Raw genomic sequence first — 15,398 nt, forward strand, 5'->3', positions numbered from 1 at the left:
CAATCCTTATTTCTGATAACTTAGTTTTATTAGATAATTCTTGTGAATCTTCTACTACATCTTCCATATCATTTTGAGTGCGGCTTCTACCTTCAGTAAATTTAATATCTTGAACCGTATCATTAATTTCAATAGCTCTTTCGGTATCAAGTAAATCGCACTTATTATTTAATATACCTTTTGAATTGACTTCTGTCTCTGCAGTTTCTTCTTTTGTATCTTCTTCGAGTTTTCTTTGTTCTTCTAATCCACCCTTCTCATTTTGTAGGATCTTCCTTGTATCTTCATCTTTTTTAACTTCGACTTTATCCGATCTCCTAGGTCTGCCTCTATGTTTCGCTTCATCAGTTGCTATTACACCCGTTACTGCATTATCATTTTCTACAGATTTATACCTATCGCTATCACTAGCTGTGTTCGTTAAAAGAACTTCCCTTCGTTGACGAGTATCAGTTGTTTCGTTTTCACTATCTGAAATTGATTTTTGTTTAACACCTCTTTTTTCTTCTTTGGCAAATTTATTTTCTACATTTTCCGATGCACGCTTCTTATTTTCACTGTCGGCCGTCCGTTGTGTCTCTTCTACACGTTGCGCAAGAATTTCAATTTGTTTTTGAATTACGTCGAGTATGGCACGAATCGAATTGTCCGTACCTCCGTTTGTAGAAACGGTTTCAATAGTTTCGACTTTGTCTTTTCGTGATGTGGGCATGATTCTAATTGAGCTTATTGAGTCTGAACTACTGTTGCTATTTGGACTCGAAGCGCTTGAGAAACTGGGTTTTCTCACACGGTATCGTGAAAATGAATCCAGATTTTTCAGCTTACCGTAGTAGCTATGATCGTTGAGGAGTCTCAGGGATGTTTCCTCTCTGGTTGGTTCTAGATTCCGAATCTTATTTGTAGGCTTGCTCTGCGCTGACCGTAGTCCTCTCGTCTAGTTTCACCGTAATGGAACGTTGAAAGTTGCTGCAGGGCTTCGTAGTAGCAAAGATTCGCACTGGGTCCGTTGATCCTTCGATCTTCAATGATGCGCGTACGCCGAAATCGTAATTTCGTTTGCACTGAAGTGAATAGATCCTGGCACGGATCGCCAAAAATGTCACGTAAAGTCGGTACTTGGGTGGTAGTAAGAAGGCTGAGTCGTAACCCAACTACTTATTTTCCTTTATAAAACTTTATTATAAATGTTCACACTTACAAAATAATACCGACCTGGAGAAAAGGGGTTGTATGAGTACAGCAACTAGAAGAAGAACAAGAACTGCCCGAGCTGGGTGAAGTCTCGGTTTATATACGTTTTGGTTTTAGGATGTTGAGGGGATAGGTGTAGGTTATGATGTAGAAAGTGTCCGAAGGTCGGGGGTCCATATCCTATCTCTGATGTGGACTGAGGTGCATCACAGCCTTGGTGTATGTTATGATGATAAGGTGGTGATGTATCCAAAAGTGTCCAAAGGTCGGGGGTCCATATCCTATCTCTGATGTGGACTAAGGTGCGTCACAGTCTTGGTGTATGCTATGATGATAAGGTGGTGATGTGTCCAAAAGTGTTCGAAAGTCGACCGTCGATGCATTATCACTGATGTAGGTTGAGATGTGATTGATGTCACAACAGCAACGTTCGTGGAACGACAGGGGGGAGCCAAGGACGGGGAGTCGACGTTTACGACTCGGTGGTCCATCAAAGAGCCAACGTGCATCAGGCTGCCACCACGCCATCTTCCACTCACAGACACCCTTTGAATCATTCTCAGTTGAGCGTGAACAATCTTTCTCAACGATTGAATCACTCGCACGCTCTTAATCTGTCCACGTTGTCCACGTCGAAGCATTCTGTGAACAGCGTCAGTCCTGTTGCCGGTGGGAATAACAATAACAATAATAATAATCTGTCGACTACATTGGGGGTGATATCCCCGGCGCCGCTGCACCAGGACAACAGACCTAAAGCGAATGGAGGCTTTGATATCTCGAGACTGTCCAGATTACCCAGTCAGGCGACACCTTCGCCTGCACCTGCTCTTCAGGGTACGACTACCGGGGGACAGTTAACCGGTCCCGGTTCCACGGCGTACCCCTTGAACGCTTCCTGGTCGTCGTCCCTGTCAAGGAATCACAAGGACCACGAAGTTGGCGCGAAAGAGACGTTGACCAGTTTAGGTTTATTGTGTCTAGTGTCGTTGTTACTGGCGCTACTCTCGTTGATCTTCTTGCTGAAGATCTCACCGTTAACGGTGACGCCGAGTAGCCTGATCAGCCCGGAAGAGTATACGATTGTCTACGAGGTGACGTTAGCGCTGTGCGCACTCGCCCTCTCCCTAAACCTCTGCTGTCTCCTCGTGTGCGCTATACAATTCCTCTTCACTGTGAAACTCGTCAAGACTTCGTATCAAGGACATTGGTGAGTAGAGTTTTCGTTTTATGCCACGTTGGGTAAATCTGTGATTTATAACGCTTTAAATATCTTTGTACATAATCCGTACTTTACTCAACCCGAAGGTCGAACAAGGTGTGAAAAATATATACGTTTAAAGTTTGTATCCTTAAGATACTGTTATCTTTGAAAATCCGGAAGTCAAACAAAATACACAAAGAGAAACTTCTAAAAGTGCAAATAAACATTGAGATACAAATATCCTTTAATCCGAACTATACATATGATGGAAAGAGGACTCTCATAGTCATCGACATTTTCCCTCCTAAATGTCAACAGCATCCATATTTACATTGTTGCTGTTGTACATGTAACTTTTCAAACTTACTTAGGTATTGATAAAGAAAAGAAAAACAAGCATTTTCCTGGTAGCTGGGAATTCGCGGGATTCGCGGTCGAACGATGATTACCATTAATTTCTATAATCTGGCGACGCTATCCTCAATCAAGATTATCCTTGTGCCGGAATATAAGTTCTCATTCGTCCATGCGTGGCCTATCTGTGTGCGTCTGGAACAATGGCAGTGTCCCGTATCCCGTGCGATATATCAGAGGCCTGTCTAGTGTTTCTTCTCACGTGGCCTGGTGGACGAAACGCAAAAATTCACGTCCTGTACTTGACATGTAAGCGTTCACCGACCGCGTGTCCCGTTTTTACCGATCAAACACGTGTCTGCAATCACAATACGATACTGTGTGGTGAGATGTATCCGTAAATGCGTATGTTTCGTGACGCGAACCTTGAAAATGAAAATTACACTTTCGTTTATTCCTCGAGCGTCGTGCACGCAGGAAATCGTATAATAATTTTATTAGTAAGATTTTTTTTTATATAGACTACTGTTACGCCACGAGGCTTACCACGGGCTGTATTTTCTAACCGTCGCTCGCGGTCCTACAACGTCGCAGACAGATCGTCGCGGCTGCCCGGCAAACAAACATTGTAGTAGCAAGCGCATGGTTCATTAAGCAGGGCGATCTCCAGAAACGTCGACTCGTGGCCGTTATTTTACCTCGCGTAAAAGAATGTGGCGTGATCCGAACGTAGTGGGGGTCGCCTTCCAGAAAAGACGAAAATAATCGAAGGGCGGGCAGTTCCTTCTGACGAGTCAAACGTGACACACCGAACATATCAGACCAATAGCAAACGAATTTATCTAGAGATCAAAGTCGAGTCAAATTTCTGTAACATCTTCATCAGATTATTGTAAAATATATTGTTCTATGTTAACCTGTTAATACAGTGTTACATTCATTAAACCACCTCTGTTATCCAAAACGAAACAGGGGAACGACTATTTCGCGGCGTCGATTAACATGATCGTAGCGAGAATTTACAACTCTCGTTGACGTGCTATCTCGCGATCGCGTCTCTCCGCGAACGGTCGTAATATTTGGTCCTTCGAGCCGGATCACGTGCCAGTGAAGAGTGCACTTACCAGTGACCACACAGTGCCACGTGACTTTATCAAAACCAGCAGCGGGAGCGGGAGCAACCACTACAGCGAAACCAGTGACGTCAGGCGCGTCATCTTCGAAGAAGCACATCCCATTGGCAAGGGAACGCAACCACGCAGCCTTCCGCCGCAGCTGGACAGTCATCAACGCAACGAATTTCACAACTTAAGAATACAACCGAACGAGTGGCCGTCGGAAAGGAACAAGGCGTTCCTCACCAAACATACACGCGACCTCACGCCGCACGACAGTAAGGTAAGCTCGTTCCTTATTTCGACCATCTCCTATCCTCGGCAACGATGACGAGCGAAGACCAATTCATCTCCCTGCGTCGGAGACAAGGCTATTGTAGCGGCCGATTCACATACTTATCGAACCGACTGGACGAGTACGAGCAATCCGGGAGTCAGCAAAACTCCTTATTAACGAACTACGAGAAACAACTGACCGAAGTTGCGAATCAATTCGAAGCGATCCAACTAGAGTTAGAAGTATTAGACGAGGAGGAACAAGCGCGCGGCTTCGAAATAAGGGATCAGTACGTCGCGGTAGACACAAAGCTACAAAATCTTCTGAGGAACGCGCAAGCAGCTTCGCCGTCGACATCCATAAACCTTCCAACCTGTGCATCATCCGCAAGTTTAAATCCAATAGCCATTAAATTACCAGATCTTCGGCTCCCTACTTTTGACGGAAGCCTAGAAAAATGGAACACGTTTTATGATACCTTTTCTTCCACAATCGATAAAAATCCTAGTCTCACGGACATACAGAAATTCCATTACCTGCAGTCCGCCCTGCAAGGAAAAGCAGCCGAGTGTTTAAACGCGTTACCCCTTAGTAATGTAAACTACAGTCAGGCTATAGCCGTTCTCAAGGAGAGTTTCGAATGTCCACGATACACAGCTTTCAATCACTGCATGGCAATAATTGATTATCCAAGGATAACCAAAGAATCTCCAACGGAATTAAGGCGTTTAGTCCACACATTTAAACAACACATATGTCGGAGATGAAAGAACACCGGAGCCTTTGGAATTTTGGATAATCCCGCAACATTGTAACCTAGAGTCTACTATAGCTGTAATTGAACAATTGTAGTTATTCAATCCGATTGTAATTGTTCGAGAGTTGTGATAATGAGCTTGGGGTCGAGGCGACAGTCAGTCGCCGAACGTAGCCGCGGTAACGGGATGAACGCTTTGTCTAACAAAGGTATGGAGTAATTCTATAGCTCTCCTTAAAAGAAATATTCGTGGCGACACGCGACAGTAAACATTCCAACGGTTTCTGTCCCGTGGCTCGCCACACGCAGACCCTATTATTCGAGTAAGATGATTGCCAGATGTCGATGCGTCTCCGCAGTACATGTTCGGCTAGCTCGAGGGCCCGTTATAAATCTTAAGATTTAGTCAACTAAAGTCCTTCAAACAGACAAACAGTCTTTGTCCCAACTACGGGAAAATAGGGGAGACCTATTTTTCAACGAGCGGCGTCTCCCACTAGCAACTTTCCCTCGAGGGCGGCTAGCATCTTTTTCTAACCACCGATATGGAGATTGACCAATTAGCAGCAACGCCAATTTCCCTTACTTTCTGGACGAAGGCTTTTCTCGACGAATCCGATGATCTCGTGTCCTTAGACACACCCCATTATAGTTTTCCTCTGTGGCATCATCGGGACGGGAAAGGCATTCTCGCTCGCGATCTCACTGATGAAAGGAGTAACCCTTTACGACCAGTGAATATTACGCATCCGACTTAGATTTTGTGAGCCCGTACATCCACTATCCCGTTGACCGCGGATTCGTTATTGCACTTAGGATCATTGTCATTAGTTTCTCGAGTACCTAACTACCGCGGTTACTTGTCCGGTTCTATAATAATCGTATTTGCACTAGTCAATGTCTTCTCTATTGCATAACGACAACGTGTAACCCAAACGAAGATTCGTTTCACGCCCCTAACCCTAATTCTAATGTAAACCCGACATATATAATAATTCTATATTGAAAAAAATATGAAATTAACATGATATATACATTACTACATAAGTTATATATAAAATATGTATATTATACCCTTGCCTACTGACTGATATGAATTTCTTTCGGTCTCGAATGCGTTAAAAGAGAGCGCAAAGAAGTCGAAATTACTTATTGTAATTAGTAAAACGACCTGAGAGGCAGACAGATACAAGAAAGAAGGAATATTATATTAGCGGCATTTTTGTAGCCATTATATAGGGTTTCGATCGCATAATTAATCAGTATCAACTTACCAGTCTTTAACGGAAGGACAAAAAGAAGAGCAGACGGCACACAGACCGCAATCATGATCATTTTCAAGTAGAATCTCAAACTACCGTACATCTTCGAAAACTTCGTTAGTCGTAAGGGATCAAAGGATGATGTCCGCGCTGCGGAAAATAGATGAGAAGCGGCTATTTCAACAACCACCGTGTAGGTACTGCACTAGCCAGAAGTATCTGCGACAGAAATCAGAATACACTCGTTTTCGCGATGGTTGGATCAATTTCGCGTGGGACTAACCTGATTGAACCTAACGCGGGATAATTGCTCAGCTCACGACTTTAACCAGCTCGCTTGATTCTCTGTAAATGCTTGAAATTGACGCTTGGATTCTTTCCAGATTAACTAGCTTTGCCCCTCCCTCCCTTTATCTATTTTCTTAGATCGACTTAGACTGCCACGACATATTATCTTTCTTCTTTTCTTTTCTTTTCTTTTCTTTTGATCTTTTAAAGCCCTAAATCGCTGGCTATTTTGTATACTATATATTTTGTACACTCAATTACTCTGTAAGTCATAAGTACATATGTTTTATAACGTTATTTGTCATATTTCAGTTAAACCCCAGAAAAGCCAGAAATATATTTTCAGCATATTTAAACGCGCCCCTGGCAAAGATCTCAAAAACGAGTTGCGGCACAATTTAAAGCGACAAATAGCATCGCGTGTCTCGTTGTGGTAACACACGGTTCGCCAGTTTTTTTTTTTTTTTTTATATCGGTGACTGCCATATTCTCTTGAGTTTCCAAATCGTAAAGAATCTTTCCCCAGGGATTGGTCAACTGTGTATGTCCCCATACGACGTAACTTGCTTAAGGAACACGAGCCGGTGATATGCAGGCAACGTATAATTGATTATCATTCGCTCTGAAACGCTGAAGTAATGACCAGTGCAGTGGTCCAGTGGTCATATTGAATGCCGCTGGATATATCAGCATTTGGCAACCTAACCCAGAGAAGCAGGAAATATGAAGCCACCGAATACCAATTAACTTCGTAGTTGCACGGTTCACATTCCATCATTTCTGAATATGCGAGGACAGTCCTCTTATTGTGCTTTTAATTCTTTTATTTGTTTCATTTTCAGCAAATATACTGGTTTTTTAAATTAAGCTTCTTTTTATACAGAGTTACAAATTATATTAATTTTATATAGAATATATTTAAGAAAGATATTTAATTTTTTGCTAGTTAAGTATTGATCGATTAAGTTACTGTACCTTTGTTCCGATAAATGCGTGCCATTTCCTCGAATCTAATATCATAGCAAATGCCAATACCTTTTTTGCAGCCCTTCACATCGAACGTCGTGAGGGAGTTACCAGGACTGAGTGAATCACTCTCTCGAAAAGTAATCTTATTAGGAATGTCGATGTCGAATAGATGTACCTAATAACATAAAAATGTAGTCGCTAATTCTATTGCTGCAACTTTTGTAATTTAATATCAAAGTTACCAACTCCTAAACTTTAATTATTTTTTATTTAATAACTGACAGCGTTTTTATCACTTTCTTTTATTAAAAAATCTTATCATTCAATAATGTTTAAAAAGGAGAAAAAATAAGTATTTTCGTATGTGAAAAATTTATATTACACATTACAACAAAAATGGGCGTTTCCCGTATCATAACGTATTTTATAAACCGTAAATTATAGAATTGGTTATAGTATACGTATGTACATATGTATATTCCTAAATTATTCCTAGATAGAGTCACTTTCTTCACCCCAATATTTTCAAATTCAAAGCCATAAAGGAATATATTACTTACCTTTCGGTGTTTTGCTATCAAAGTTCCATCGGGACCCCAAATAGTACAGGTATTCTACAATTTATCGCCCTCTATTTCAGGCATCGTACCACCAACTACATAGATGTTGTTTTCTTTAGCTGCGTTCGATGAAGCAACGCTCGTTTCACCATCAGGAATACTCTCGGCGTATTTTGGAAAGTACTCTGCATTGCAATATTTCAATTAATGAAAAATAACTGTCTTTTGTTCCAACCATAAATTAAATTGAAATGTTTGTCAGTTTTTTATTTTCTAAATTATCAAAATAACTAAGTTTTATATTTCGACTTAATTAAATATGCAATTACTTAGCTAATAGTATATATAATAAATTGTTTCTACAGGTTCAAAATGAAAAATGAATATTTAGAAATATTTAATTACGACAATGCTATTTGTGTTAGCATCAGTGGCTTGTTACTCAACGACTTTGCTAGTACTTTTTGAAACATAAAGTTAGTTTTCAATTAACACTTATACTAGAGGCGGAATTATAAATGCAAAATAATTGATAATACTAATTTATAAGTACCTAATTATTAGTATCTTAAAAAATATATTTATACAAAAATCACGATAATCATGAAAATGGGGAAATCCTATATTCTCGAATCAATTCACAATTTATTTTGTATATTAATTAGATTCCGCGCTCATCAGTACGTACTCACTGGCGACATCGAGAAAATGTATCGGCAATTCCTCGTACGACCAGAGGATCGGAAATATCAAAGGATATTATGGCGCAGCGCGAGTGGAGAAACAGAAACATATGAGCTTAACACCGTAATACTCTTATCATAGAAATAGAAGCAGTCCTCAATTCCCGCCCGCTAACTCCTATCTCCACCGATCCAAATGATCTCCTAGCCCTCACTCCCGGACATTTCCTCATTGGCGATTCATTAATGTGCTTACGTGATCGAGATTTCAGAGACATTCCATCGAACCGACTCTCCAAATGGCAGCATATCCAACAGCTTAAACAACATTTTTGGAACCGCTGGCATAAGGAGTATTTGAACGAGCTAACCAACCGCAATAAATGGAGCAGGGTGGACACAGCATCCAAAAGGGCACAATCGTCATCCTCAGAGAGGACAACGTTCCCTCCATGCATTGGCCTCTGGGCCGAGTTATCAAGGTTCATCCAGGCGCCGATGGTGTCATCCGGACAGCTACAGTTCAGACGGCAAAGAGCATTTTGGATCGGGGCGTCAAAAGGCTTGTCCCACTGCCAATTCAACCCGATCTCGAGAAACCCGAACAACTAGCCACCGAGACGAAATAAGATGGGAACTTCAACCACACCTCGCTAGTTTGATCGGTACCCTCTCAACGGGGGGAGAATGTTACGCCATGCGGCTTACCATAGGTCATATTCTTAACTATCGATCGCGCCACTATAATGTTGCAGACGGATCGTCGCGTCTGCCCGGCAAACAAACATTGTAGTGGCAAGCGCGTGGTTCATTAAGCAGGGCGACTTCCAGAAACGTCGATTCGTGGCCGTTATTTTACCTCGCGTAAAAGAATGTGGCGTGATCCGAACGTAGTGGGGGTCGCCTTCCAGAGAAAACGAAAAAAAATCGAGAGGCGTTCAGAACTTTTCGAGAAGTCAAACCGTCAACACATCTGATACGTCGCGCATTACTTATCAATCAAAACGCAGTTACATTTTTTTTGTTCCTTTTATATCTTTCTAGTTAATAAGTTGTTGAAATAAACATTAATTTATTTGTGTTAATTCTGTGGAATTTCATTGAACTACCCTTACTATCATAATCGAAATAAGGGGATCGATCAGTTCGTGGCGTCGATTATTTGATCGTAACGGGAACTTACAACTCTCGTTGACGTGCTATCTCGCGATCGCGTCTCTCCGCGAACGGTCGAAACGCCTATTTTTTAACGAACGACGTCTCCCACTGGAGACTTTCTCTCGAGAGCGGCTAGCATCCTTTTCTAACCACCGATATACAAATTGACCAATTAGCAGCAATGCCAATTTCCCTTACTTTCTGAACGAAGGTTGTCCTCGACGAATCCGATTTTTCCTCTGCAATATTTTTAAAGCTACACATTTCGAATTTTCCAATTATGCCGAAACAATTGCGTGAACCACTCTATATATTCCATACAATAAACTATTTTTTGCGTTTTAAAGTAGTTGAATATTTTATTAAAATACTCTGAGCAATTCTCAGGCTTCTGTGAAAACAAGATAACCCAAATGTAGTTGTGTTTCCTTCAGAATTATGCAGATTTTATTTGAAATATGTGAGGTGTAAGTGACCCCGACGTGATCGAGCTAATGAGATTTCAATTATCGTGATTCCGGGCGCGCTAACGATATGTCAAACAAGAATAAAACAGTTACGACCAGTGAAGAGTCCGCGTGCCTTTGACGATGCCCTAGAAGATAGTGCTATGGTTCTCCTTACTAGAGAGATAGCTCGCGGCGGCGAGCATCGCGGGCGATGAAGAAAAATCTACCGCCCTCCAAGGGTGTCTAGAACCTGAGTACTTAGAGCGAATCGAGGACATAGCGTTGAATCCCCCGGCCACCACAATATGATAAACTCAAGGACGAAACACTTCTCTCTCCTTTTCCTTTATTTGTCGGCTCTACATCCATCCCCCTTGCTTACTCAAGTTGTTGTTTGTCTATATACGATTCAGCAGCTATGGAACCACATATGGGCAAGATGGATTGACAGAAAGGAAGCGGAGGATTTTCGCGACGGAGGATGTAATTGAAGGATGAGCGTTGTAATGAATTGGTTTTGGTTTGTAAATATATTTGTTATGTTCTTGCAGCACTTCTTCTTTGCATTCTCAAGTCCCTTGGACGGCCTTTAGGAGAGAACAAAGACACAAATGATAATTGTAGCTGCTGGCTGTAGATGTCGCTTGCTAGGGTACTGCTGTATTTTCTTTTCATTTAAGAATCGTGGAAGAAAAATCGGACTACGGTCGCCGGGATTTAAGAACCCAGATCCCGAAAGTTCGTAACTTGAGGCGCTAACCACTGCGCTGCCGTTGTCTGGTATTAGTTAGTGTCGAGTTGTCGTATTTGTGCTGTCGAGTGCCGCCACATATGTATGCATTTATGAATTGAGTGGTTTACGAGTAATTACAATCGATATACATTACTATTATATATACGATACATACATATCGATATACATACATACGATATATATTACTATAACAGTCAGTACTAATTCTATAGATCAACAGCATTATAACTTTCCAATAAACAACCGAAAATCACGTCGTTGAATAATAAATGCATTCACTGTAGAACGAAATTATTATTACGAATATAAGAGAAACGATTTAAAAACCATGTATTTTTTCATTTAAATTATTTGCATTTGCAAAGGGAGATACAAAATTTTAACAACGTTGCAAATTACAAAGACACAAATTACAGTTTCGTGTTTAAGTTATTGTTCAGAGTTTGTTGGAATACAACGATATTAATCGCATACAGATGAGGTGATTGATCGAACGGATTCTTTCCTTCGTTGTTCAGCGATGTCCTCATTAGCGTGCGTTCGTGAGATGTACTACGGCGGCTAGCACGTGCATGCTCTTTCGAGAATTCGGCGGAAGAAGCGTAGGAATATTTTTTTTTTTTATTTATTTGTTGAAATTACAATCAATTCTCGCGTTGAGAATTTTCAGTAATTTTTCTGGCGTGGCGCAGTGACATGGCTGTTTATTTACAATAAGTTAATACTTATTATAGATAGGTATAATTTATAAGTATTATAAGTAAGTGCATATGCTTAATTTGGATAATTAAATGAATCTAACGTTTAGGTCTAGCGGGTAGTGCCTCTTCAGCCTGCGAATCTGGTCCGTCGTATCGAGTAGTCCAGTGATTAGGGGGTTTCGGTGTTTGTTGATTCTTTTGCTATATCTGTCGCTATATTTTGCTATTTCCTCTTTGACGGTGGGTATCTTGAGGTCGCGGTGTATTGTTTCATTGGTTACATACCAAGGTGCGTCAATTAGGGATCTTAGCGTTTTCGATTGAAAGCGTTGGAGTATTTCAATGTTGGAGTTACTTGCTGTTCCCCATAGTTGGATTCCGTAGGTCCAGACAGGTTTTATTACGGTCTTGTAGAGGGTAATTTTATTCTGTATGTTTAGTTTGGAGCGTCGGCCCGTGAGCCAATAGAGTTTTTTTAGTTTGTCCTTTAGTTGCTTCGTTTTATCTGAGATGTGTGTCTTCCACGTTAGTCTCCTGTCCAGGGTCATGCCCAGGTATCGGACTGTGTCCCTGCTAGGAACTGTTGCATTGTTGATGGTGACCTGGGGGCAGGTTTGTTTTCGGAGCGTGAAGGTTACATGTGAGGATTTCTTTTCGTTGACTTTGAAGCCCCATTTGTGAAACCACTTTTCCATGGAGTCGAGACTTCGCTGGAGAGTGGATGAGGCTATTACCGGGTCTGCGTGGGTAGCTAATAGCGCTGTGTCGTCTGCAAATGTCGCTATTGTTATATCGTTTGATATAGGTATTTCGGCAGTGTAGATGGAGTACAGTAGGGGTCCGAGGACACTACCTTGGGGTATGCCGGCTTCTATCGGGAATGTTGCGGAAGTGGTGTCTAGGCATTTAACCATGAATTGTCTATTGGTTAGGTAAGATTTTAGGATGGAGTAGCAGGGGTGAGGTAGGATCTTTTTAATCTTGTATAGTAGCCCTTCATGCCATACTTTGTCGAATGCCTGTTGGATGTCTAGGAAAATCGCTGAGCAATATTTTTTCTTTTCGAGTGTTTGGCTGATCGTATGAGTTAAGCGGTGGATTTGCTCTACTGTAGAATGATGTTTTCGGAAGCCGAATTGGTGATCTGGGAGTGTTTTCAAGTTCTCTAGGATTGGAAGGAGTCGGTTCGTGAGCATCTTCTCGAATAATTTGGACAGGGTAGATAAAAGACTGATTGGGCGATAGGAGCAGGTTTCGTATATCGGTTTACCGGACTTAGGGATGAGGGTAATCAATGAGATTTTCCAGGCCTTAGGATAGTGTTCCAGGCGAAGGATAGCATTAAAAATCGATGTGATGAGTGCTATCCCTTTTGTGGGAAGTTCCTTGATTGCTTTATTGCCTATTAGGTCGTGTCTTGCTGCTTTCTTGGGGTTTAGGCGACTGATTGTTTCTATAGTCTCTGCAGAGGAGAAGGGTTCGATAGGAGGGGACATTTGGAAGGGGGTGTGCAGGTATTCAGTAACGTCCGCGGCGGCTTTGGGGGAATGGGGTTTGAATACTTTTGACAAGTGTTTAGCAAACAGGTCGGCTTTTTCTATAGGGCTTCGCGCCCATCCACCTTGCGGACGGCGGATAGGTGGGATTATTTGTGGGGGGCGTGCGAGTTTCCTGGAGGCCTTCCATAGTGAGTAGTTGGCGTCGGCTGTGGGGGATAAGCTGGCGAGGTATTTATGGAAACAGTCGTTTTTATAGTTTTTTAAGGTTCTGGATAGCTTTCTAGTTGCGTTGTTAAGTTTGCGTTTGTCCTCCGGTGTTCTATGGGTTTGCCATACTCTTCTTAGTCTACGTCTTTCTGCTATTTTTTTTAGTATGTATTGGGGATATTCTTGTTTGCTGTTAGATGGCTTTGTCGGTGTGGAGAGGCGGATTGCGTTTATTATGCTCGTCTTTAAGTATTCCGTGGCTGCTTCGATATCTTCCTTTGTTTTTAGTGGGGTGAAGGCTGAGGTTGAGTGTGTAAAGACTTCTCTGAAGAGCTGCCAGTTGGTGTGTTGGTTGTGAATGGAGCCATTATGTGTATTCTCGATGATTGTTGAACTGACTGTTGCTATCACGGGAGAATGATCAGAGGAGAGATCAGCCGAGGAGTTGATCTGGACGTGTCTTGATGGGATATTTTTAGTTATGAAGAAGTCGAGAAGGTCGGGTATTTTGTTGGTGTCAGTGGGCCAGTATGTGGGTTCGTATGTGGTGAGGTTGTTGTTTATTATGCTGTTTAAGAGGTTTTTGCCTCTTGCTGTAACCAGTCTGCTGCCCCATTGGATGTGCTTGGCGTTATAGTCTCCTCCAACTATGAATCTATTGCCCAGGGTGTCCAGGAAGTTATCAAAGTCTTCTTTGGCGATGGAGTGTCTGGGAGGGCAGTATACTGCTGAGGTGGTGATTGAGCCATGACAGTCTTCTATTGCTACGTTTGTTGCTTGGAGGTAGTCTTTCTGGAATGATGGAAGTTCGTAGTGCTTAATACTTGCTTTGATTATTATTCCGGTGCCACCGTGGGCCTTTCCGCTGGGGTGTTGGGTATGGTAGAATTTGTAACCATTTATTTTCAGGTAGCTCTTGTCGGTGAAGTGGGTTTCCGATACGAGCATTACGTCGATTTGCTGGTGTTTTAAGAAGAGTTCTAGTTCAAGTTTGTGTTGCGCTAGACCGTTGGCGTTCCAGAGTGCTATGCGCCTTGGTTTTATTTTGAGTCGGGGCGTGCTAATTTTTCCACGATGAGTGTTAGTAGCGATAGCAAGTGATTTATTTGCTCTGATTGTTTCTCTATTAGCTTTTCAAGCCTTGAGGAGTTGTCTGTGTTAGGTGGGTTGGGGACACTGTTTTGGGGAAGGTTCCTTTGGCTGTTCGGGTTATTTTGGATGCCTTGTACTGCTTGGGCATAGGAGGTTGAGGTGGAGATGAATTTGGTAGGACTGGGTGTTTGGTTGGTTGAGGGGGTTGGGGTAGTCGTGAATTTCGGCGGGCTGGGTGTTTGGTTGGATACCTCTTTTGCTCTGAGCTTAGGGTACCTGTTCGCGTATAGTGTTTTGTATGCTGGGCAGCCTTTGTAGTTGGCAGGGTGGTTCCCTTGGCAGTGGATGCATTTCGATGGGGTTTCCGGTGATTTGGCGCACTGGTCAGTGGAGTGAGTGCCTGCGCATTTAACGCAGCGGAAAGTATGGTTGCAGTATTTCTGCGTATGACCGTACCTTTGGCACCTTTTGCATTGCACTATTTCTTTTTTCACGAGCGGTGGTTCGATCTTTACTATCGCGTTCATTAGGCGACTGATGTTGTAGATTTCCTTATTTTTCGGCTTTTGTTTAATGTCTAGGAAGAATAAGGATAACGGGTCTTTCGAGACTCTATGCCTTATATTACTTACGTTGATGACTTCGTGGCCGAGTTTTGAGAGTTCGTATTTGAGTTCGTCTATGTCTGCTGAGTGGTGTATGTTTCGTAGGACCACCCGGAAAGGCCTTTCCTGTTTGAGTTGGTAGGTGTGGAAGTTGGCGTTCAGGGTCCTGAGTGTCTTGGTGAGTTTTCTATAAGCTTCTGGGTTCGTCGGCAGTATTTTTACTTTATTGTTGCTTATCTTAAGGTTATATTCCTCCTTGCTGATATCTCT

The 15,398-nt window shown here is 42.1% G+C and overlaps 2 protein-coding genes across 2 annotated transcripts; both read left to right on the plus strand.

Moving 5' to 3' along the window:
* The first annotated feature begins 1,383 nt into the window (after positions 1–1,383).
* On the plus strand, positions 1,384–2,408 carry LOC117215124 (putative uncharacterized protein DDB_G0285119). Its single transcript, XM_033461553.1, has 2 exons — positions 1,384–1,459; positions 1,606–2,408. Exons 1-2 carry the CDS (start codon positions 1,384–1,386, stop codon positions 2,406–2,408), a joined length of 879 nt encoding a protein of 292 aa, XP_033317444.1.
* A 1,786-nt stretch (positions 2,409–4,194) lies between these two features.
* Positions 4,195–4,911, plus strand: LOC117215125. Its single transcript, XM_033461554.1, has one exon. The coding sequence runs from the start codon at positions 4,195–4,197 to the stop codon at positions 4,909–4,911; it is 717 nt and encodes a 238-aa protein (XP_033317445.1).
* The last annotated feature ends 10,487 nt before the right edge of the window (positions 4,912–15,398 follow it).

This window comes from Bombus bifarius, unplaced genomic scaffold, assembly GCF_011952205.1.
Source record: "Bombus bifarius isolate JDL3187 unplaced genomic scaffold, Bbif_JDL3187 scf7180000009371_frag, whole genome shotgun sequence".
Classification (NCBI taxonomy): domain Eukaryota; kingdom Metazoa; phylum Arthropoda; class Insecta; order Hymenoptera; family Apidae; genus Bombus; species Bombus bifarius.

Excerpts from the sequence above, each read along its gene's own strand:
- LOC117215124 (XM_033461553.1), top strand. The coding sequence starts at position 1,384 with ATGTGGACTGAGGTGCATCACAGCCTTGGTGTATGTTATGATGATAAG. Across the intron at positions 1,460-1,605 it reads GTATCCAAAAGTGTCCAAAG|GATGTCACAACAGCAACGTT; the intron begins GTCGGGGGTCCA and ends TGAGATGTGATT.
- LOC117215125 (XM_033461554.1), top strand. The coding sequence starts at position 4,195 with ATGACGAGCGAAGACCAATTCATCTCCCTGCGTCGGAGACAAGGCTAT.